Genomic DNA, 23,804 nt, shown 5'->3' with positions numbered 1-23,804 from the left:
CCACTGGAGACAGAAGGCATTAGTTTACAGAAACAGGCTTTATCAAATCGACAAAAAAACAAGTTGTTCACACTTAAGCTTGCATATTTGTGGGTTATTAAGTAGACAAATACTTCATGTTGATCATGCTGCTTCTCTAGAAAAAGAGACAGTACTAAGAAACTGAGCCTTAAACTGGAAGGAAGTTAAAGCTGTATGATGCAGCTTAAAACTGCTTTACAGTTTTGTGTTAACTCAATAAGACATAATTTATAATACAAATGTATAGTCCATTTGTAGTCTTATAGGCTATTTCTGCAGATATTGATGAATAAGAATGCTGCTGAACCATTTTCATCATTCTTTGTCTAGAAAAGTGGTTGAGAAAAGAAATGAACACTCAAAAGCAAGTTTTCAAAGTGTTTATGTGGAACACAGTGTCCAGATGCTTACAGTGTTATCTGCTCTGTGGTTCCAACTCTCTTGTAGTTAAGTATCAAAGATGAAATTGAGGATGAGGAAGCAACTATTGAGGATTATGTTGATGAAAAGATGAGCGACTGGGATGCCCCTTCGGTTCATAAAATGTATTCAATTGCTGAAAAGTGTCTGAGTGAGAAAAAAAACAGAAGGCCAGATATTAAGATGGTATGTCATCTTTCAGGTAAAAGCTGGGGGTGGGGGGAAGGTGGTTACAGTATCAGTTATTTGTAGTTCTTTCTGTTCTCTTACAGGTCCAACAGCACCTACAAGAGATAAAAACTTGATACATATTTCTTCGCATACACAAATGTTTTTGAAATGGAGTAGACACCAGTAGCAAATATATTATTAGTATTTAGTGTGACATTATCAGCCTGTCTGCTTTCCAGAACTTTCTGGTCTACATACAAGGTGTGTTGTTAGCCTGTCACCATTGTGTTACTTCTGTTAAGTGAGCAGCCTTTTCACATATCCTTAGCCACTGGGCCCTCAACATAAGAGAACTTTTTTGCATTAACAGCTTGCAGCACTGGTACATCTCCACAGCTTTTAAATGTGTTTCCATATTAGAACCTATTTGGTTCTTTTAATTTCCAAGTATCAAGCATGTCTGCTGCAAAGGCATGTGACAGCAACAGGGTAGAATGTCTTTCTGGCAAATTGCTTTCCTGATCCAGTGTACTAGAGCTTGCTTTATTGAAGACAAAATTTAATAGAGACAAATGGCATTTGTTTTCTTTGGGGGGAAAATACAATAGTAGTACAAATTTAAAATAAACTTATATTTAGTATTTTGAGAGTTCGTATTAGTGTGAACATGACTATTCTTCGGGAAGTCTTCTTGGGATTAGGTTTAATCAAATAAATACTGTGAGGCATATTCCAGGTTGTTTTTTGGTTTCAAGGAGTCACAAGCAAAATTATCTTGCAGTGCAAATGCAAAAATATACAATGGCTTTCTTCCAGTGAACTCTATGACAACAAACCACTTAATATTTGTTCGTAGAAGACTCTTATCTTGGAATATTTAGCAGAAGATTCCATATGGATTATAAATACAGCTGGTGTATTTTGTTAAAGAGGCCAGAATAATAACACCAGTTCTGTATTTTCCTTAGTCAAATAATGAAGCTCTTTCATATATATATATATATATATATAATATTAAAATACACTTTTTAAAAAGCAATGTGGAAAGCGTTCTAAAGTAGGTACATTGACAGATCAAAGCAGACTAAAAATGGACTGAAAGTGACCAGTAAGAGTCTAGATACTTAATAAGTATGCAAATGCTACCATTGTAAATGAAAGTGGTTATTTTCATATAAATCTTTTTTCCACCTCATGAACTTTTTCTTGGCAGTTTAAGAGTAGGAAAACAGTCTGGCTTACAGCTGAATTTGAAATTCCATGATTATCAAAGAGAAGGGAAGCACTCAGAAATGATCTGACTGCATTCACAGATACATATATTTGTAGAAAGCATGTGATGTCTAATGCTTGTATTTACATCATTAGGTCTCTGGCTATTAGCTCATTCTATATTGCGTTTTAAAACTGATAGTTTAATTTAGACAAGGGTAGATAAAGCTTTACAGCTTCGAAATGGGGTTTGTGGAGGAAAAAAAGCTGCTCTGAAGCTAAAACAGAATAAAAACTGCTTAAGCTATTCTTCAGTATTAAACATCTCCTCAAGCTGTTATGTGAAGGTTTCTTGTTAGATCACGTCTGCTTTTTACTGTTCCTGGAGCAAGCATCCAGTTGTAGTGTTGTGCTGAAGTGTGTTTGCTGTAGGAACTCCCCAGTCAGTGCTGTTCATCTCTGGGGCGGGAGAAAAAATTTGCTTATGCACCAGCTGTGATGTTCCGAGTATTAGGAGCATCTTGGCTACAAGCACTTGAGTCCCTTCTGTCATGCTCAGCCATGACTGTTTGTAGTGCTGCTGGCCGTACCTCAGTTTTGGCAGCACCTTTCCTTGCTCACTGAACATGAAGCATGTTAGCTACCCTTTCATTTTTTAAAAAAATCTTTGAATTAATTTAATCTTCTTCTAGTGAGGAATGAAAACGTGAGGTGCTAGGTAATGCTAGCTAAATTATGTGGGAACTTAAACAAACCAGAGGGTCCAAGGAGAAGGAACTTCTGCTTTCCTCACCCAGATTTTCTGGGGGGTCTTCATACAGTGAAGTCAGCACCTGTAGGCACTGGCAGGGGCTAAATGAAACAGAAGTAATCTAATCTTATTCCTTGCAAAAACCTTAAACCATCCTGGGATTAATACTTCTTTGTATTAATTATTGCAGTAAAGCTTTCCAGGACACAAACTGGTAACTTGAGTCAATTAAGTTCCTCGTGAGTATAAAGGTGTGATCTAGTTTCATCAAACTGGAGGCGAGAGAAGGTTTGGTACAGGTCTGGTGGGGGAAGGGAGATGTTCTTGGGATGGACACCGGGCTAGTGTGGCTGGTCTGTGTCCTGTCTCAGTGGGGAAGGTGCTGGGATGGGCACCTGAGGATTGCTGTTCTCAGTGAGACTGCCTTTTGCCTGTTAGGGATTTAGAGAACTGTAACACAGAGCAAATTAGTCACCTCCAGAAGGAATTACTAATGAAAAACAGCAAGAGTGATTTATTGCAATTCCAACTCAAACTCTAGAAGGAAGCAGCAAGATAAAAGCAAATGCTAATGAGCCATAGAAAATTGTTATTAAGGAAACCTTTTAGAAAGGGCAACAGTTCTGCCCTTGGCTGCAGCATGGGTAACAGAATGGCTGTTACGAGAGAGAGCAGAGGTGCCTGCACAGCCCCCAGGCCAGGAGATGATCAGTAGTGGCTGCTGAGGAAGAAGGGCAAGAACAGGACACTACATACCTAGAGATACTGCACTAGAATATGAGAGCTTCGGGGCTCATTCACTTTGCAAAGCATGTGAGGTCTTCATTAGTTATTAAGCCCCTATCAAATTTTCTTTCCTCAGTTTGTTCAGTTATTGAAATAGGAAGAATTGCCTCATCTTTGTATTTGGGCAGGCCAGCTGAGCGTTTTATGTAACACCTACTGACCAAAAGGCAAAACAGCCTCTTCCCTCCCCTCACCTTGCTCTTACTTCTCTTCTAGGAGTAGCTTTTCTTCCCATGTAGCATTTTGCATTAAAATTGTTCTCTGAAATCCTAGTTCAACACATCTTTAAATTTCCTTCTTTCAACTGCAATATTGCCATATCACTGATTTTTTTTTTTCCCATGGGGATGTGGCAGCAGGACAGTTAAAAGAAACTCCAAACCACTAAATGTTCTTTTCAGCTTGAATTTTGAGCGCAATAGTAAGACTTCAAGCAAACTACTTTCAGCTTAGACAAAAAGAAATATAAAACAACACAATTTGAGCAGTTTATTTACATTACCTCATGCTGAGCAAGTAATGCCAGAACTGTTCAATTACTAATCAACTACTTCAGCATTTTAAAAGGATAGAAGAACTTTTTGAAGAGGCTTATTATTGAAAGCATAAAACCCTCAAGAGATGAAGACATCTGGATCTTGCAGTGGAGACCCCTGTACTGACTGTGTAAGGCAGCAGGAAAGTAGCTGTTTCTAACATACTGAATTTTCTCCAGTCACAAAAGCCAGGAGTTCGGTTCCTGCCCACCTCCCCTCTCTCCCTGCAGTCTCTTTTTCTATACTGCTTTCTAGTCCCATGGGAACTGCCTGTTACTTACACATCACAATGTTAGATCTTTGTTAAAGAGATGATGAAATGAGTCAGGCAACACCAAATTACAGCATCAGTCTTTATTTATAAAGTAAATTACAAAATAGATAAGGTAAACTTTGTTAATTTTAGCATCTGAAGGTGGTTTTCATTGAATACATAGACACTATAAATCAAGAATTTCCTTTATTGATCTGTTTATCCAAGTAATAGAGCAATTATTACCTTGATTAGTTTTAAAAGCCTCTGATAGGACTGTTTTAAAAGATCAAATTCTCCCTACCTTGAAACAAACATTTCAAAAACAACTACCTGTGGTGTTAATTAACTAATTAATAGCTTGTGAGTTAACTGTAAGCAGCTGCATTGCTTTTGGGCTTTATGAAGGCAAACAACAATTTGAATGGACACTTTTTCAATTATGAAATGACCAGAGACAGAAAAGGAGTAACTGTCATTAATGCCCTCGTTTTGTGCTGGCTCTGAACGTGCAGTAACAGTAGTAGTGTCATGTGAGGCAACTATGCAGATATAAACGTGATAGATCTCACAAAAAGTTCAGATGCTTCTTATTGCTTTGTCAGGAGAAGAGCTACAAGAGGCCTAGAGAGGCAGGCGGCAGTGCAAGACTTCATGAAATTCTCTTTTAGGGGAAAGGTGAGGGGGAAAGATGCTCAGGACATGGCTCTAGTGGCTGGTCAGGGGTTTGCACACCCATGTAGAATATTTGCAAGTGAGATAATTTACAGTGTCTGGTTTGGGCCAAACTCTAAAGCAGCTCATTATAAACACCCTCGCATAATCACTTAACCAGCTCTCACCAACCTCCAGATTAAGCTCTCTACCTCCCATCCTCATCTACTTAGGGCAGGATTAGGAAGAAAAAAAACAAAACACAACATGCACATAACCATATCAGGTCAAATGTTCATTATTTAAAACATCTGGTATTGAAAAGCTCAACTTCTTTACTGGCTCAAATAAGTGGAAGAATGTATATGGAGTCTTGGTAGGGATGACATGTGGGCATGGATACTAAATCCAAACAAAAACCCCTCTAGCAGTCACTTTTAACTGCTACACTGAAAGATTTCCCTTAAAATAAAAAAGGGAATTAGGTGTGCTGAAAAGATTCAGAGCTCAACTAAAAATACACTTAATCACAGTGTACAATGAGCTGCACACATATTAACCATGCTTAAAAAACAATGATATTTACCTGACAGGTAGTACATAGAAAAAACAGTTCAAGGACCAGCTCCTTGCCCAAGAGGGAGAAGGCAAGAGGCAGAAAGAGAACCTGGTAGCTAAGGGCAAGCAGGAGATTAGCGGAGGATCAAGAACTATTGAATTGGATTGATGTAGTGTGTGAGATTAAATGAAAACAGCTGAGGTGTCAAATTTCTACTGCATATATAAAAACACAGCCAAACCAACGACTACTGCAATCTTCACATTCTGTAGTGCAATGAATGAGCTAGTATCTCCAAACAAAATAAAATAAATTTTATCAGGAACTAGTAGTGTCAAAGCATTATTTCCCTCAAAACTAGGTTAAAACCCACCAGGTAAACACATGATTCAGCTATATAATGTGTACACCCAGCACCTATGATAATATGCAGTGAACCAAGACTTGCAACTCCCATGTAGATTTAACAAAAAATAATTCAAAACCCACAAAGCTCACATACAAGACAGTAAAAAGTAAGTCCCCACTGGGGAATATAATCTATCCACTAGTATTGGCATCATTACACAATTTTAAATATTTAAGGTCATCCAATACTTGATTTCCACATCTAATTCTTCTTTAATCTACTTATTAAAATAATCTATTCTTCCTTTTCCTATTAAACACGTTATTCATAGTTCAATCAAGTCTACGCTTTTCTGGCTGATTTTAGTATTTCAGAGGAGAAAATAAAAAAGACAAAATCCTAACCAGATGCTGTCAGCAGTTATTCAATACCTACTTGGATTTTGTTACAGATTTAAGTTACTATTCAAGTTCAAACATTTAGGAAAAGTCATTTTTGGAACACCTTGAAAGTTAAAATTGCAGTTGATACTGCAAACACACTAGGGTCTCAAAAATAACCCACCATTATGAAGTCTGATTCATTTTTTCCTGAATTTACACAGTTTTAGATCCAAGTGCACAGATAATCAATTATTTATTAGAAACCTTAAGTATATTGCTTTGAAAGCAGCTCCATAATCTACTGAGTATACTAACTCATGCACTTTTAATTACCTTTTACTTGGCCATTCAGTACTTAATATGTAAGGCTTACAAGTGGTATAGAAGTCTGGAAAAGCTGTAGTGGTTTTATGTCAGATTTCTTTTAAAGACAATTCCGAGAAATTAGTTATACATTTTAAGTGACCATGCTTTTGTGTGGGAGAATATCCAACTATTCCTCAACACTTATATTAAATGCTTGATACCGGATTTTAGTTTATATTTTCTATTACCAAAAAAACCCCAAACAAAACAACAACAAAACCCAACAATGCATCATGTCAAAACCAGAAGAAAGCCACCCATTGTACTATTGTCCATAAGAGCTACAAGGAAAAATAAAGTTATCTGGGACAATTCTATATAGCCCTTCAGCTCTTCTCACATGGAAAGTCTTACGGATTTCAATAGGTTACTCATAAGAATACAGGTTTGTTATCTAGGCATTCAGTTGCAATGTAACCACAGAATACATGGGCTTAATAGTCTTACATCTGCAAAGTTTATGACCAAATGTACAGATATTAAATAATGGATTCTAATTGAAAATAAACGGCTACTAGCTTAGTTTTTCTCTTCTAGCTTTAAAACTATTAGCTCTTCCACATGTCATAAAACATGGTCAACAAATATAATCATGTAACAATATAAAAAGTGTTGAGGTCAGAAGAGAGAAGAGTAAGAAGAGCCTTTTTTTCCCTAACATCTATGAATGGAATGATTTCAGTTCATTGCCAAAAGCCAGAATTTCGCTTCTTAATGTAATACTTAAATGCAAACAACAGTTTCTAATCACTAGGTGTTTCAGTCTCTGCTGGACCTCTAATCAGTCTTCGTATTCCCCTCTTCCCCGCAGGACCTTTTGGTTTAGCAAAACTTTGTTTGTGAGCATGTTGTTTTGGATGAACCTCCTCATAAAGAAAGTCAGCAGTTAACTCATCACCATTATCTATTTCAATCTGGGAAAAAAAAATGCCAACATTTATCATATTCATCTAAATGTAACATGTAAAAAACATTTTGAAATTTTGCTGAAGCTCTAAATAATATATTAAAACCATATGTGCCATAATGCTCAGAATCTAGCATGGAGATGTTCTCCAACTTGTGCCTCTGCCCTGAGCAATCTTGGGTAGTTTTTCCAAGAATCCACTATACTCTTACCCATATAAAGTATGATTTGACTTAATTCTTTTTCCTGAAATTTAAGCGCAGATACAGAGTACAAATGCCAAGAAACCTCCCCTGTCCCAAGCTTTACCACATTCTACATGTTAATACTAACCAGGAGTAAATATTATATGTGGAAACAAGTGGTTATTTACTCAACTGTAAAGTAACTTCCTTAATAAAAAAAGCAGCACGCAGATCCTTCAGAACTACAATTTCCTTTCTTCATTCTCCCCTCTAAAACCCAAAAATCTTTTCACTGTCCCAATGTAATCTCCATATTTTAAGAATTTTATTTTTATTTCACTAAAATGTACTTTAAAGCAATGTGCATGCGTACTGTAGTCTCCTGAGATGGAAGGGGAGGAGTACAAACAGCTGATACGATTAGCTGGCTGCTGCAACTCAGCGAGTATTCAAGCCAGGGAAAAGCTATAGTAAGTTTAATGAACAAAAGGGCGGGTTGCTTTGCTTTTTACAATTTAAGCGTATAGACCTGGATGGAAAGAAAATACTGTTCTCAAGCAAAACCCCACTGTTTTCAATTCCAGGAATCTAGAATTCAGAGAAATGCTTGGACCCTGCTCTGCTGAGCTTTCAGCACTTCATGGCCTGCCAACCATAGCACTTGACAGACCTGCCAGCCATGATATTGCTGTTAGAAGTTCCTGCTTCAGAGCTACGTCTGTGGGAATTTCAGGAGTCACACAGTGCATTTATTTTGTCATAGAAAGGAAATTTCTGAGAAATAAGTACATATAAAAAACACGTAGTGATAATCTACTTAATTCATGTCCCTTCAGTGAAAATGTTTAGTATTAACTCTGCTAATTTTTAAGTAGATATAATCCCCCCAGAAACCAAGCCTGAAAGTTTTTTGTAACCATATGTCACACAGTCCATTCCTATGGTCTCTGCTCTGGAGGTGAGAAGCAACTTATTGTATAGTAGCAAAATCTATACAATGCAAGGAAAAAAAAAAAAAAAAAAAAAAAAGAAAATCAGCTTGCTTGCAAATCTTTGTTTGCCCCATCAAGGATTCCTAAGATAGCAGTTCTTTCTGAGTTCCAGAACTGCAGCTTGAAACTATTTTGAAAATCCTTAAATAACCTTGGCTTTAAAGGAATTTAATATTCAACAATAGCGATGTGTTGTGGTCCAAAATATGACAGGCCTTGAAGTAAGAAATCATGTTAGTACTAAATAGTCCTTCAAAGCACTACTCTCAAACACTCCCTTGATGTACAAGTGTTGGTTAAAACTATGAAAGTGTAGAAATTAGGAACCAGAAAAAAGCTTCCGTAAGTTAGCTTTCTCTCTGGAGCTTTATCAGCAAGCATTTCTTGTTCAGGACAAACTTTAAACTTTAATAGTTATACAACACTTTTATTGTTTAGAGAAGGTGGTGGCAGAGACAGTTATAGTTGAATATTAAGGAGGGAACAGGGGGATGGAGGAAATACCAGTATACCCAGTGTACTTACTTTCCTGATTATCTGCATCCACAACTGTGTTTCTACAATTTCTAACAGTGGACTTTTGCAACTGGAGTAGAGCATTCGTTCTCGTATACTACAGGTATAGCCTGGCATAGAGTAGATGAACACTGAAAGGGAAAAAAAAATTAGACCATAACTACACTCCATCAAAACCCTTACCACAAAATCATGTACAGCAGAGACACATCGCAAATCAACTATGCAATCTGAAATGGAAAAATGTAACATCATTCTGGAACTTTTTTGCTTCAGCAAGCGTTTCATTTCAAATGCGGATGAGAGAATGGCCAATGACTTTGTTTTCACATGCCAACTGATTTATGAGTGTTCATAATCAAAAGGGACAGCTTGCTGCTTTCTAAACATAAGGACTCTTCAGAAGTCAGTTTCACAACCAAATGACTCTGAAATTTATGATCATGCTGACAGACAGATTACTTTTATGACACATCTTTCTCTCTGCCTCAAAATTACTGAAGTATGTGAAACAAGCCAATGAAATTTCATATTGGAGAACTTTCTCATACCTATGGATTCCAAATAGTCTCCTTCATGGGTATGCTTATACAGGAAAAAGTGGTAACGCGCAGCATCCTTTGGAATTCTTTTTGGCAAGTCCTTCAGTTCAGTGTGAAGTGTGTTGGCCAAAATAATAGTTTCATTTTTCATATCAATTTGCTGTTAACAAAGCATAGTTAATATACAGAAAGCAAACCAGAGAACGTAATACGACACTAAAAAATCAACTGATCTAATACAGAATGGTAATTTATCAGTGTACATCACCAATGCACATTGCTTAATGTACAGGTAATCTATTTTATACTCACTATTAAAAAAATAGTTGAAGTATTTTATACTTGCCAGTTGCACATAATTGAGTTTCTTATTTTTCAATTTCTCCAAAGCTTGAATAGCTTCTTTAGCAATGGGGAATGCTACTCCTTGCAGTGTTTGATGCTTGGTATCTATACCAACATCCGTTTGTACCTGCAACACAAGTCAATTGAGATGTACACAGAAACCTCTGCAAGCATTTGTTTGGTTTCATACTATAACTGACAATGAGTTGCAGATGATTACACACAGGTAACAGTAGCTATTCTGAAAATAAACTACCCTAAACCATCATCCCCACATACAACAGACCTGCATTATGTGCGAGAAATGAACAGTTATATTAAAGCCGTTTTTTGAGAATTTATGTTTATCTTAACATTCATGCAGTTTCTCTTAAAATGACCTCTGGCCTCCAGTCTTCCCAAGTCTGAACTTATCATTTAAGTATTAGCTTTTGAATGTATTAACCTCCTTTTATAATTTTGCAAATACATTTAACACTTGTGATGAAGCAGCAAAAGCCAGAAAAGTGTACAAAATGGAAAGTGTGGGTCTTAGATCAAATGGAAGATGTTCAGCTTTAATTAAAAATGAAATATGAATTAAACTCATAAAAAAAAAAATAGAAAAGATACTTGGGGCAACACCAGGTTATACTCCACATTTTAAAGAATGGATTGTCAGCAACAAGGAAAGAAGATAAGAAACAGGTGGAAGAGCTTTTTTTGTATAAAGATAGATAAACTTATGAAGAAGTTTATATAAATAAATATTTGTAAAATATATCTGCATAAAAGTCTGATGAATAAACATAAAATAGGCATCACAAAAATAATAAACCATAATAAAATACCATACTATATAACCCATATTAAAATACAAGTAGAAAAAACCCAAACATAAAAGCAAGCTGTGAAGTGTGGGGACAGGCAAGGGAAAGAGAGAACTGATAAGGAAGAGATAACTGATAAGGAATACAAGAGGTCCACGGATAGAGAATCTTAGAATCATTTTTTGAGTCGGAAAGAACCTTCAAAGGTCATCTAGTCCAAGCCCCCTGCAATGAGCAGGGACAACTAGATCGGGTTGCTCAGAGCCCCATCCAGCCTGGCCCTCAGTGTTTCCAGGGATGGGGCATCGACCACCTCCCTGGGCAACCTGTGCTACTGTTTTCCCACCCTCGTAAAAAATTGCTTGCTTATACCTAGTCTGAATCTCCGCTCTTTTAGTGTAAGACCATTATCCCTTGTCCTCCTACAATATGCCCTGCTAAAATGTCTGTCTCCATCTTTCTTATAAGCCCCTTTTTAAGTACTGAAAAGCCACAGCAAGGTGTCCCTGGAGCCTTCTTGTCTCCAGACTGAACAATCCCAACTCTCTCAGCCTGTCCTCACAGCAGAGCTGTTCCAGCCCTCTGATCATTCTTGTGGCCTCCTCTGGACCCTCTCCAACAGGTCCATGTCTTTCCTGTACCGAGGGGTCAGAGCTGGACACAGGACTCCAGGTGGGGTCTCACCAGAGCAGAGCAGAGGGGCAGAATCACCTCCCTTGACCTGCTCACCACGCTCCTTTTGTTGCAGCCCAGGGTACAGTTGGCTTTATCAAAAGGGAGGGAAAACTGAGGAATGACTTAATGACTTTTCTCTGCCTTCCGCACACAATTTTTAGGGTTATCACAAACTAGTAGATAGCGGGCAGTGGCTCTTTACATAGCACTTTGTCAAGCTGTGGAATACACTGCCATAGGATCTGTGGCAAACAAAAAACTTCATGTGGTTGCAGAAAAACTACAAGACTAGATGATGGATGAAAAACCCATTAAGAATAATAATATAGTAAGACACCTCTTGCTCAGGAAGTTCCCTACCTGCAAAAGTTGAGGCAACAGAAGAGTACTCAAAGGAATTATGGCCTCTTGCCCTGCTCTTACACCCCTTCTAGATTTGTGCTGTTGTTTACTCAGGGACTTGACAGCAGACTAGGCAATCCTTTAATCTGATCCAGTAAAATATTTCTCAGGGTGATTATGGAAGAATATACATATGAAAAATGCCTTTTTTTTTTTTTTTTTTATCAGAAAGCTTTTAGTTTTCAGAGTCTAATTACAGGCTTCATAATGGTGGAAATAATTAAGAAAAAAATCATCTAAGTTAACGTATTGCCAGATGCTTCAAACAAAGTCAAAATGGCAGCAATCTACAATTTGTATATCTCTGAAAAGTACAGCTATTGCTGCTGAAGTTTCATAATAGCATAAAGTTTTAGTCTGCATAAATCAGCTGTCAAACACAATGTATGTAGTGCATAAGTGATAATACTAATAACAGAAGTGATCAATACCACAGAAACTCTACATTCATACATTAGTGGGGGTTTTTTTAAAGCCATTCAAGTAAAACACAGTCTTTGATGACTATGAATGCATTTCTACATTGGATTAATCAAAATTAGACCTGGAAAGTAACAAAAGACACCACTGGAAAAAAAACCAAACCAAAACAAAACAGTAAACAACAACGTTGCAGCACAAGCACAGTAGAGTGAAAACATAAGAAAATATAGAGAGTTGCATTTAAGACCGTGGTTTGCTGGTACCCAGCTGCAGAAACAAACCATACTGCAAACACGTGAACCACGGCTGTGAAATACAAGTCTAAAGAACTAATGAGATCAGCACATGACCTATTTTAATGCATGTCTGAACAAAAACAGTGATCAAGTGAAGAAAAAAACATGCAAAAATATCCTCTGAAATTTTTCAGTCACTAGCTAGTTGGCAATCATCAAATTACTTGGTTAAAAGCATTTGTTAGAGGTTTTTCTATAAAGCATTTGTAGCAAAAGCAAATCGGTCTCTTTAAAGCACAAGCTACTTGTTTTGGATTTCTATTTTATTTTTATTGGAATTCTACTCACTTCCTCTCAGTGATAAAGACAAGTGCACTGGTGCTGTGAAGCTACGTATGTTTCCTCTAGGAATAAGGCTGCTGAAATACTCCTGGCAATCAGTCACAGCAACAGTTGCTATTTTGTGTTTTCTCTACAATTTCTGCTACCACGGAAAATATAAGTGGGCAATCACAGAATGGTTGAGGTTGGAAGGGACCTCTGGAGGTCACCTTGTCCAACCACCCTACTGCATCAGGACCACCTAAAGCAGGTTGCCCAGGTCTTTGTCCAAACGGCTTTTGAATATTTTCAAGATGGAGACTCCACAACCTCTCTGAGCAACCTGTGCCAGTGCTCAGTCACCCTTCACAACGAAGCATATCCAGTGATTTTAAAAGCATGTGAAGGGCCAAAGCTCCAACAACTAAACTCTGCAATTGCAAGGCCTCTGACTCAGGCATAAGGCCTTGCAAATTCAACAACATAATGCCACTTCGACTCCAGCTGTCATCATCCTGCAGCCTCAGCTCATTGAGAAATAAATTTATATTCTCATCTACTCAAACTTTCTCAAAATTTGTTTCCTGTTTTGCCCTTTTTTACCCTAGAAAGACTTTTCCCCTACAATATGCTTAGAAGTCCACACCCAGTTTCCATGCTTGAAGATATTTTAAGTACCTCATTAATCTTAATTTGCCGAAGTTCCTCTTCTGCTGCAGTCAGAGGTGCAGGGGAAGCCTGTGATATCAAATATTTTTTATATCCATTCAGTGAAACATCATCCTGAAAACACAATATAAATCTTGATCATTTATCGATAATATAAGTTTTCTTCAAAGATGTTCTATGCAGCATAAAACAAGCACTTCCCGTCCCACACAGTTAAGGTCATTTCATCTGAATGGTTTACAAGTGTAGGAGCATTTGCAAATTCAGCTCATCTTCCTGTCCAGCACGGCCCACTGGGCTGCTCTTTTGTCCAGTTGTACCATGGGCAGCATCTCCACGATCAGTCCCCAATTAACTTGCTAATTAAAAAATTATCATTAGTGAAGACTGTGTGCATGAAATTATTCAGCCTTCTTAGGCAAAACCTCACAGAGTTGTCACAACTCTAATAAATAATTAAAAAAAAAACCTATTTTCTTACAAAATTGGCATGCTCAGACTGGAAGCTTATTGGTAGTTTCCTATTTAAAAATGGGAGATAGAAATGCTACCTTAGGACAGGGAGCAAGCACATGACACTGCAAATAGTTTAGGATGCAGTGTCACAGAAATGATGAGTTCTGATAACCTCTTTAGAGAATTCATTAATACTCAGTGTCAGTTGTGGCCCTCTCCAAAGAGATTGACACCAGAGGCAAATACTGTTGTGTCTTTATTATTAAGGTGGTCACCCAGAGAAGGGCAGGACTTTATGCATTCATATTAATGTGATTTTATACTCAAGGTCTGAGGTGAAAGAGAAAGGTCCTTCTCAGCTCTTGCCTTTCTGAAAGAGACAGACCTTCTCAAATACACTTTCCTGTGCCAATATTCCATTATGCCTTGTTTCAGGAGCCCAGAGGTATCCAGGTTCATACATGTGAAGTAGCAGGACCATAAGCAGGTTCCACCAGGATAAAAGGGCTGGTTGCAACTAAACCATCCTTGTGTCTAACAAAATGAACACAGAGTAAATCACTGGATGCTGACGATCAAGATTCTGAGTGAGGTTTACGACTTCATACCTTGAAGAAGCTGTGATTTTCACACAGGTAAACATTACAGGTCAGCTATAATTAAGATGATTATAAAGACACTGAAACCAAGAATACACTGAAACCAAGAATTTAGAGATATATTAAGTTGCAACAAAATGAACCTGGAAAAAGTGAGTTACATTGACACCATCCTCTAAGTGCCCAAAGCACATTCTGAAATAACAGAAATGGACAAATGAATTGCTTCTTCCTTACAATCGAGATGGAAGCTCAGACTTGGGCTCTGAGTTATAAGGCTAGATGCAAATTCTACATATTACATAGACTGCTAATGGTTTGGTGCAAGTGACAGTGAGAGAGGTCAGTTGATTGAATAGGCAAGAAAAATTAACATGACCTCTATGAGTAAACCCTCTAAGCAACTCAGTTATCTACTTCTCCAGAATACGGCCTCTACAGAGAGGTTTGTTAGGATAATGAAAATTCCATCACGGGTTATTAATGCTGAATGTAACAAATTATTTATTAGGTGAACAGCAGAATTATTAGCCTCGTGTCCTTATGGACTTGTGTGTCCACCACAACAGTCCATGTTTCTTCCACAGCTTTTTCCCCACTACAAAATCCTCAATTCTTCCCCAAATCTCCAACTCCTTCCTTCAGCACCAGCTCCCTGTGTCAATAGTGCTGGTGCTTTGGTTCAGATTTGTGCATTCGATGAACTAATTAACAGGCCAAACGGAAGATAACTGCTGCAGTCTGTCTTTGCTAAAGGAGGAAAACGGGAATTATAATTTTGATCTCTAAGTAATCATCAATTTTCATGAAAGCTATAGGAATTCTGTATCTTTGAGAAGTCTAGCTTGTATTTCTTTAAAACTAGCAATGGATTACAAGGTCAAGACTTTGTCAGGCAGACATCACAATCATGTAAGACTCATTTCCAAAAGAAACCAAGGTAATTCAAGTCTCGTGTTTCCTTACATGCACAGCACTTGAAGGCTTTTCAACATCCCTTAGAAACTTGTTAGATTTCATACATGCACCTTCCAGTTATCTCACCATAAGTGAACAGTCAACTATTAGTATTTTCACTGAACAAATCAGTAGCTATTAAAATTCTGTTTCTATAAGTTACGGTGGCAGCCATGGACTTGAGTTACATTTTAAGAAACTGACAGCTTAATATCCTTATTTTAAGATGAAGAAAAATTGTTTTCAGATGTTAATGGCTTAAGATCACTGCTCTAGCCCACTTCTGATTCAGCACCATACATCCAAAATGGCTCCTCTATAGAATTGGCCTGAAAGTTGTAGTGTTACAGCTTTTAGAAGATTCACATGCGTGCAGTGACATAAGAGATGCTCCTATTATTCCTATTTAGTTTTCATAACCATCTGAAGCAAGGACTTCTTAGTCTCAAGTTGTTAAATATACTCACTTGCTTCTTAAAATAAGAGCAATTACATTTTAACATTGGAATAATATACATAGCTTTTAACTTTTTTCCTTAATGGAAAAAGAGCAGAAACACCAGAAATCCACATCAGTAACATAAGCTACTATATTCAGTATTTACAGTCAGTGTCCTGACTTAAAAAGAACAACATACCTGTACCGTTCCAAATACTTCATCCTTAATATGACCACCTCCAAATTCTTTCTTAAGTGTTGCACGTGTTGCTGCATACAACATTTTTTGACGAACCTATCACATAATAAACCAGCGTTGTTTCAGTTTGGGTTCCTTTATTTTTTCTTTGGTGTAAACAGAGAATCTAGCATGTTAGTGTACCAAGTCCCTTAAAAAACATCTCTCCTGAACAAATATTTTAAGTGTTGAAACTGCATTATGAAGTTGTAATTCTTAATAAACTCCACAGAATGACCTCTGGATTACAATACTAACACACGCTATGAAATTCTCAAGGGCATGATACTATGCAGTATTATCAAACTAATTCCAAAACTAAATCACAGCCTTAGTAAGAGTATAAGGGATTTTTTTTAAATGGAGGGGGGCGGGGAAAGTCAACATAATCTTTACTAATTTTAGATCAGAAAAAATACAATTGTTTAGATCTTTTGTCACTGGTCTGTGTACTAATGGATACAACGTACAGACAAAAAGCAAACTGCAAATAAGTATTTTTTATGTGATTGTGACTCCTGATAGATTTATTTTTTTCCTCCAACTACAGAGTGGAAAAAAACTAAATATTCTGGGGGTAGAAGATCTAATGATGTTTGTTCCCTATCAACTTGTGCCAAACACAGTTACTTATTCCTCTCTCAACAGTCTCATTTTCCCACTTTAATTCACTGTCATGCCATCCTCACAATAATATCTCACCTTTTCCACATAATCTCTTCCATGCACTGCAGCTCTTGGTGTCTTGCTGTTTCCTAACTGCTAATGAAGGTAGCAGGACTATTGGAATAGCTTTACTTTCTGTTTTCCCTTACTCTCACATTCCCAGAAACTGTGCAGAGTATCCTAGTTTCTCACAGAAACTCCCAAGTCTAAACACAGTTCCCTTCCATGTTCTCTAACTACCAAATAAGAAACAGTATATTCTGCAGCAGGTCACAGATCCACAAGTGCCAGCTGGGCAGCCAGCACCAAACATAATAAACAGCTTGAGCTCACACTATAATCCTTCTCTCCATTATAACACCCATAGAGATTTCTGTCCTATATCCTTCTACGGATTTTCATGAAACACTGATAGACAGACAAACAAATAGGGCAAAAACATTGTCTTGTCTCCTCCAGTCAGGCTAGAAATAAATTGGATCAGCTGCACTCCACCTAGACCCACTGATATGGGTCCTCAACCAGCTTCAAGAAAGATGTTTTTCCATTTTTTGTGGGGTAATGTGAGGGGAAAGCTGGGGAATGCTTCATTCCTCAAATCCTTTTCCTTCACATCTAAGGTTCAGATCAAATGGCTCTACTGAAAAATCATTAACAACATGAAGCTATCTGTTGACTTTTACTTACAGGAGAGTGATCAGGTGACCATGCAATGAAGATCCATTCATATCCTTGAGCATTCTGAGAATCTAATCTGTATAATATATAACATGGCTGTTTGTCTTCAAGAAGGGGAAGGACAAAGGAATCATAATCCTTTTCCCATGATCCAACCGGCCGCCTAGAGGATCCCACAACAAGCTGCTCTATAAGCAATAACCAAAGCTACAGGTTAGCAACAATATAGTTAACAATGTTTTTCAAAATTAACTATTATAATAAACAGTTAATCAGACACTTCATCTTTCATGATTATGTCCAGAAGAATCGAAGTCAAAAATAGTCAGTGTGAAAGTGGGTAAATTCCTACAAAAGCTGTTTATGTTCAAACCCTAACTTGCTTTAACCCAGATACAAATAGTTGAGCAGTACTGTGCTGGTTGTCATCAAGCTCTTTGATCTGAAGGGATAAGAGTGACATTTGTATTTTTAGCATAATGCAGAGAGAAGGGAAATAAAAACTGTCTTCTGCCAGTTAACTTATTTTTAAATGGGAACACTTAAGTAGAAACGAGAGTAAGCTTTTAAATTCTAGAATTATTGATGCTCTTGCTATAACATATTAGTGTTTGTACTCACTGTAAGGAGTCAATAACTCAGTTATACAGTGAAAAGAGTTTGGAATGAATATGCTTGCACTAATCACTTGATTATGTAAGTAGATAAACCTCTTTCTAATACAGCTTCATATCTATGGTCTCTTTAAATGACTGAAGTTGTTTATTATGTATAATTGGCTTACGTCTGCATAGAATACTTCAGATGTGAACTGCTGCACAACAAGATTTTTCTCTTATTTATAAATAACATAGCAGCTTCCAAAGGAAAATATTAGTATAGTGTCTTTCAAAACATTTTTCAGCTTCTCAATAAACACTAGGCTCTGCAATCAAAACAGAAATACCTTGTTTGAACAGGATTCCACAACAGTCTGAAGACCATGCAGTAGCCAGTATACAAAATATCTTTTGAGAGTCTAGGACCTAACTTCTAAAACTTCAGACAGAAGTACAACAGTATACAAATGGCTTTGCAGCAAGACTTTCAGAGCCAGGCACTCTACTACATTAAGTCGCAGAACATGAACAGCTCATGGAGAGGGTGTTTGTCCCTTCTCTGATTAGATGCAAAGCAGCTGAAGTTGTACTACTAGACCAGAGTATTCGGAGTGTACTTGCCAGTTCTGAACTCTAGGTGGCTTTATACTCACTTGGATTTAAGACAAAAAAATACAATTGGAGGAACCCTGTTGCCCAGCAGCAAGCCTCTCAATAACTCAGATTAGCAGAACCCAATTTTGCCTATTATCTGTTGACTAAGAGCAGTTGCTGAAGGCTCCTGCAGATGGATGAGGCAACTGTCCCAGTATTCTGAGAGTCTTAAAGGTTTCTTTTTGAACTGTGGACAATAGTATCAAAGACTGGATTCTGCTTCTACATGGAGCCAAAGTGCATACACACACACACACACACACAAACAAACAGGAAAAAAAATAGGGAAAGTCTTCCACTTCTATCTTATTTCCTGGGTCATTTAATATTAAAAAGTAGCATATGAACAAAAGCATATTGTTTTACTTTGCCTTGGGAAAACAAAAACCAAACAAACAAAACCCCAACAAAACAAACAACCAAAAACAAACAAAATCAATGGTATGCCAGCATTTGCTACCTTGTGCTATGGAGACCTCACCACAGTGACCAGCTTATAATATTACTATTGCCACTTCCTTAAGGAAAGCAATATTAAAATGTCAGATGACTTCTTAAGACAAGCAAAAAACAAAGAAGGTAACAGTAGGTTATTTACCTAACAATAGAAGTATGTATATGTACATGTACACACATGTACCTTTCTCCAGCTAACAGGTGTTTCAGTGTACTGTAAATGAATGAACTCCAGAAAAACCACAAAACCCAAGGTGGACATTTAATGAATTTTAAAAGATGGACTAAACCATGAAGTGTCTTGTACACTCAACTAGCACTGCTATTAAAAATAAAATTTATTATGCATTCTATCTTGCAATGTTTGCAGCCTTGATCGCTTGCCAAGAAGTTAAAAGATCAAACACAAGTTCTGCAAGGACTAAGTAATTTTATATTTACGTAATACATGAGATTTAAGGAACAGTTCTAGCTTTGAAATCTTGTACAAAGTTACAGATTTTTTAAGATACTTTCTATGTGCTAGCCAGATTACTAGTTAACCATCTGCTTTAATGGGACCTTTTACATGCAGGTGATCCCAGTATAAAAGGCAGGTAACGTTTATACCTCATCTATAGTGACTAGCTGCAGTGTAAGAATCTCTCTGTCTAATGGAAGTGACCAAAGTGCCTAAACACTACACTGGTGTGAATTTTTTTTTCTCCTCCACTCTTTATCTAGTAAGAAGACAAAAGTAAGCCTATTTATAGTACCCGTAGGAAGTACAGAGCAGTTCCTGGTAAAATATGAACTGATATTTGGAAAAAAAATTCAAATGCAAAAATACAGTAGCATCATGCTGAAAAGCTTAGCATCACCAAAACTTAAATTTTACCTTTTGTAAATGGAAAATGTTAGTAACATTAAGTTTTGCAGACGTTTGTTTTTCCAACAATTGCACATGTAGGTCACTAAAACAACTAGGAAAATATCTAAAAGAATCAGAGAAAAAGATTAAAATTTGACTAACCATTGTCAATGACTATTTTTAGAAGCCTGTATTGTCCATTTCTGGCTCCAACAAAGGTGTCTTTAACACTTCCACTAGCTGAAGAAGAGAAAATAAAATTAACACATTTAATGAAAACACCAAATTAACACATTTCACATCCCTAGGACAAAGAATATTCACAAAGGTAAGAACATCACTGGAGAAGCATATAGTTGGCCCTTCACAACAAAGCTGGACTGAAAAAGGAACACAGGAGTGATATTCCCTCTATGCTGCATACTGCTCCAGGCACTGGCGTCCCACAAAAAGATGATAGGCAACACTACAAAACAGCCCTGCTTTCTACTGTACCGTATGATTTTCAACATTGTCAAAATTAAAGGTAACATCACATCATCACTCTCAGGTTTCGGAGTTAACGCAGCCAACACAATAAAAATATGACGCATCTCAAATTACAATAGCTTCATGAAGTCTGCAGGCTTAGTACGAACTTTCAGACAGAAACTTTACACCTGCCAGGAAAATGTTAGAGCTTGTCTGGCAAACGTGCCAGTCTTTCCTGAGGATACCTCTCTGAAGAATACCAGCAAAGGCTGCAACCTGTTGCTCGTATTTCATACCACCTTGTCTCCTTGTATGTATCTCAATGACATTGTTCAAACCCCAACCTATCACAACAGGATAGCTTTATAATGAATTTAGAAAGAAATAACTAAAAATACTTTTAAATGTCTGTAATCCACATTGACACTACACCACAAATATGATAGACTTATTTCCCTAAGCATACTGAAGAACTGTGCTTGAGCCATGTGAACATCACTCTTATCTCAACTGCTCTTCTAAACCATCTGAGTGGAAATCAGTTTAATTATACCATAGACAGGAGGCTGTACACCATTTATTGAAGAACATGTATTACAAGCTGGTCCTTTAAGTAATCCCACAGCACACAGCACAGCACCAGCAAAACAAACATCAAACCAGGAAACAAATAAAAAGGATTATTTATAGTCAGGTTCAAGCCAACTGAACAGATGGTCAGATGGTATCCACAAACATTATTGTCCATACCCAAAACATTTTAAATTTGTGCCCACAAAGTGATGTCCAGGCCCATTCTGAAATTCAAAAATGGTGTGGGAGGGGAAGGGGTTGTTAAACAAACTGAACTGGGTTACCAGTTCAACTCAAGCTTCATCTCGGTTAGCATCTTCCCACCAAACCAGTGCAGACCCTCAGTGTAATTCCGCTGCCAGCTTTTCTAATCATCTTGGCTGATCCTCACCATTCCATTCAGCACACAAATGCTGTGCCACTTTCTAGACCTTTTGGGTCCCCCAGGGCTTTTCTTTATCCTCTTCTTGTCTATTATATTTTTGCTCTTCATTCTCTCACGTCAACCCTACACACCAAAACAAGACCAAAATCCAGCAGTCCCTGCACCAATACCACAGCGCTGACAGCTCCCAAAGTTAAAATTTTGAGACAAGACATTTGAGAAACCACCTATCAAGTGATCTATGCATTATTTTCTCATAAAGGTTTTCAAATTCACAATGGAGTGATATTATTTTCTACTTCAACTTTCTGCACAGCAGAGACCTACAGAATCAAAATTGGTGGTTATTTCACAAATATGTTACATGAATGTTATTTAAAGATTATTTAGAAGACTTCAAACATATTCTAGTGTACCTTCTCACAGCTCCATGTATTCTGCAACTTCCTACACTATTTATCATCACTGGCCTATTTGAAAGTCCAGTCCTTTTAGCAACTGCCTGGTACATTTCACAGTCCCCATGACTTCATTTCTGTTTCCAGAAAAAAAAAGCAGCCCATGCTGCCAAATCTTGCAATTGTTTATGAGTGACAGTAGCCTGTTTATAGCTAAAGCCAGCAATGGCACAACAAGTGCTATTCCTCTTCCAAATTGCAGAAGTCGATGGTTTCCTGCAAACAGGACCCCTGATCAGTGCCTGCCAAGGCAGGATCCGTGCAGGAAAGCTGCCGAGTTCCCTCCAGCTCTCCTCAGAGGACAAAAGATTCTCAAAGCCATGAAGGAGAGCAGCACAAGAGGCTTAGCCACTCTTCTTGCTTGTGATAAGCAACAGAATATTCTTCTGCTCCTCCCTCCAGCATTGTCAGGAGAGAGAACAAGGGAATGGAGAACACTATAGCAGTTTTCCCCATCCTGGAAAAAAAAAAAAAGCTATGCCAGATGCACTCCTAGCCTGAAAAGGGTTGAAGAACAAGCAGCAGCACAAAAAAGCAAAGAATGGCATGCAGGTGAAGAAAAAGAAGAGAGAACAGAAAAGGTGAAGACCAAATGCAAGTCAACGGACAAAAAAGGGAATGGAAGAGCAGTTAAGAGCTGCCATGGCTGGGACAAAAGTCACCTTCAATAATAAATACGGGAGAGCAGGCAAAGTACATGGTACAAGCAGATTGCAGAAATCGAGACAGTAAAACCCAACCCCACATAATCCTACAGTGTAATCCCTGCTTAGCAATTCTGTGATTCCGGGGAAACCCAGTAACAATGAGAAACAATAAACAGTGTTCTAATTGCTCCTCACACCCTTCAAGGTTTGGAAACGTGGGCAAAAAAAAAGGTGTCCTCCCACATTTCTCTTTGGTGGCTTCCAGTGATGGGTTTTTCAGGGGCTCCCCTACTCCGGGGTTCTTGGTTCTCCTCAGGGCTCCCACCACAACGGGCCCGCAGCGACCCTCGGCATGTCCCGTGTTGCCCAACCCTCCCAAACCCGCTGCGGCCACTCCGACCAGGCGACGGTTTCTCCAAAAGCCGGGCGGGTCGGGAGGTGCCCGCTGCCCCCGCACGGCCCCGCCCGCGGCAGCGGGACAACCTGCGCCCAGGGAAGTCACCTGAGCCAAGAGGGCCCTGCTCGCCATTCGGGGCTTTCTGCAGCGAACACTTTCCTCAGGCGGGCTCCCCACCGCTCCAAGGCGGACAGGCGCGGTCAGCCGTGCGGACAAAGCCCCCCAGTCTGCGCCGGACCGGGGGCCCGCTCTGGGTCCGACCCGGAGGAGCGGCGGGGCCGCAGCCGCAGCAGTTTCCCCCCGCGCTCAGCTGGCCTCCCCGCCATCCCGCGGCGGGAAGGACGGGCTCGTCCAGCAGCGAACAAAGAGCCCGAAACGGGAGAAAATTCTGCCGGGAGCGGCCCGTTAAACAGCCACAACGGCCGCCTGCCCGCGCCCCGACCCGACCCGCGGGGAAAGGCGCTGCGCCCTCCCGGCGGGCAAGGCAGGGCAGGGCAGGACAGGAGGAGGGAAGGGGTCCCGGCTGTCATGAGGGGCAGGTGGGCACCGCGGAGGCGAGGGAAGGCAGTCGGCCAGCGCCGGCGAGGGAAAGCCGCACGGGTACCTTGGATACCGGTCTGGTGGGACATGTCGCGCCGCGCCCCGGGCTGTGCCGTCTGCCGCCTCCCGGCCCGGCCCGGCCCGGCCCGGCCGCGCACACGTGACGCGCCGCCGCCACTCAGCAGCCGGGAGGGAGCGCGGCGCCTTCCGGGCCCCGCCGGCCCGGGCCGGCCCCAGGGCCCCGACAGCGGCCGCCGC

At 39.0% G+C, this 23,804-nt stretch overlaps 2 protein-coding genes across 6 annotated transcripts in view; one reads left to right on the top strand and one right to left on the bottom strand.

The window, feature by feature from the left end:
• Window positions 1-1,261, top strand: part of IRAK4 (interleukin 1 receptor associated kinase 4) — a 13,423-nt gene extending 12,162 nt beyond the window's left edge. For all 4 annotated transcript variants that reach the window (XM_065048616.1, XM_065048618.1, XM_065048617.1 and 1 more), the window contains exons 11-12: window positions 469-627; window positions 714-1,261. In XM_065048616.1, the coding sequence (XP_064904688.1) occupies window positions 469-627; window positions 714-746 (192 nt within the window). In that variant the 3' untranslated portion in view covers window positions 747-1,261. The remainder of the gene's footprint in view (window positions 1-468; window positions 628-713) is intronic.
• TWF1 (twinfilin actin binding protein 1) lies at window positions 20-23,804 on the bottom strand. 2 transcript variants are annotated; one of them, XM_065048620.1, is made up of 9 exons: window positions 23,611-23,786; window positions 20,238-20,315; window positions 17,526-17,704; window positions 16,134-16,229; window positions 13,493-13,597; window positions 9,950-10,075; window positions 9,613-9,763; window positions 9,071-9,192; window positions 20-588 (listed from the first exon to the last, which is right to left on the bottom strand). In XM_065048620.1, exons 1-9 carry the CDS (start codon window positions 23,633-23,635, stop codon window positions 571-573), a joined length of 900 nt encoding a protein of 299 aa, XP_064904692.1. In that variant the 5' UTR covers window positions 23,636-23,786; the 3' UTR covers window positions 20-570. The 2 variants fall into 2 exon arrangements, with proteins under 2 accessions (XP_064904692.1, XP_064904693.1); XM_065048621.1 differs by lacking the exon at window positions 20-588 and adding an exon at window positions 4,237-7,375 and having other exon boundaries at window positions 23,611-23,804.

This window comes from Columba livia, chromosome 1, assembly GCF_036013475.1.
Source record: "Columba livia isolate bColLiv1 breed racing homer chromosome 1, bColLiv1.pat.W.v2, whole genome shotgun sequence".
Taxonomy (NCBI): domain Eukaryota; kingdom Metazoa; phylum Chordata; class Aves; order Columbiformes; family Columbidae; genus Columba; species Columba livia.
The sequence above is the reverse complement of the archived record's forward strand: the minus strand, read 5'-3'. Positions and strand labels throughout refer to the sequence as shown.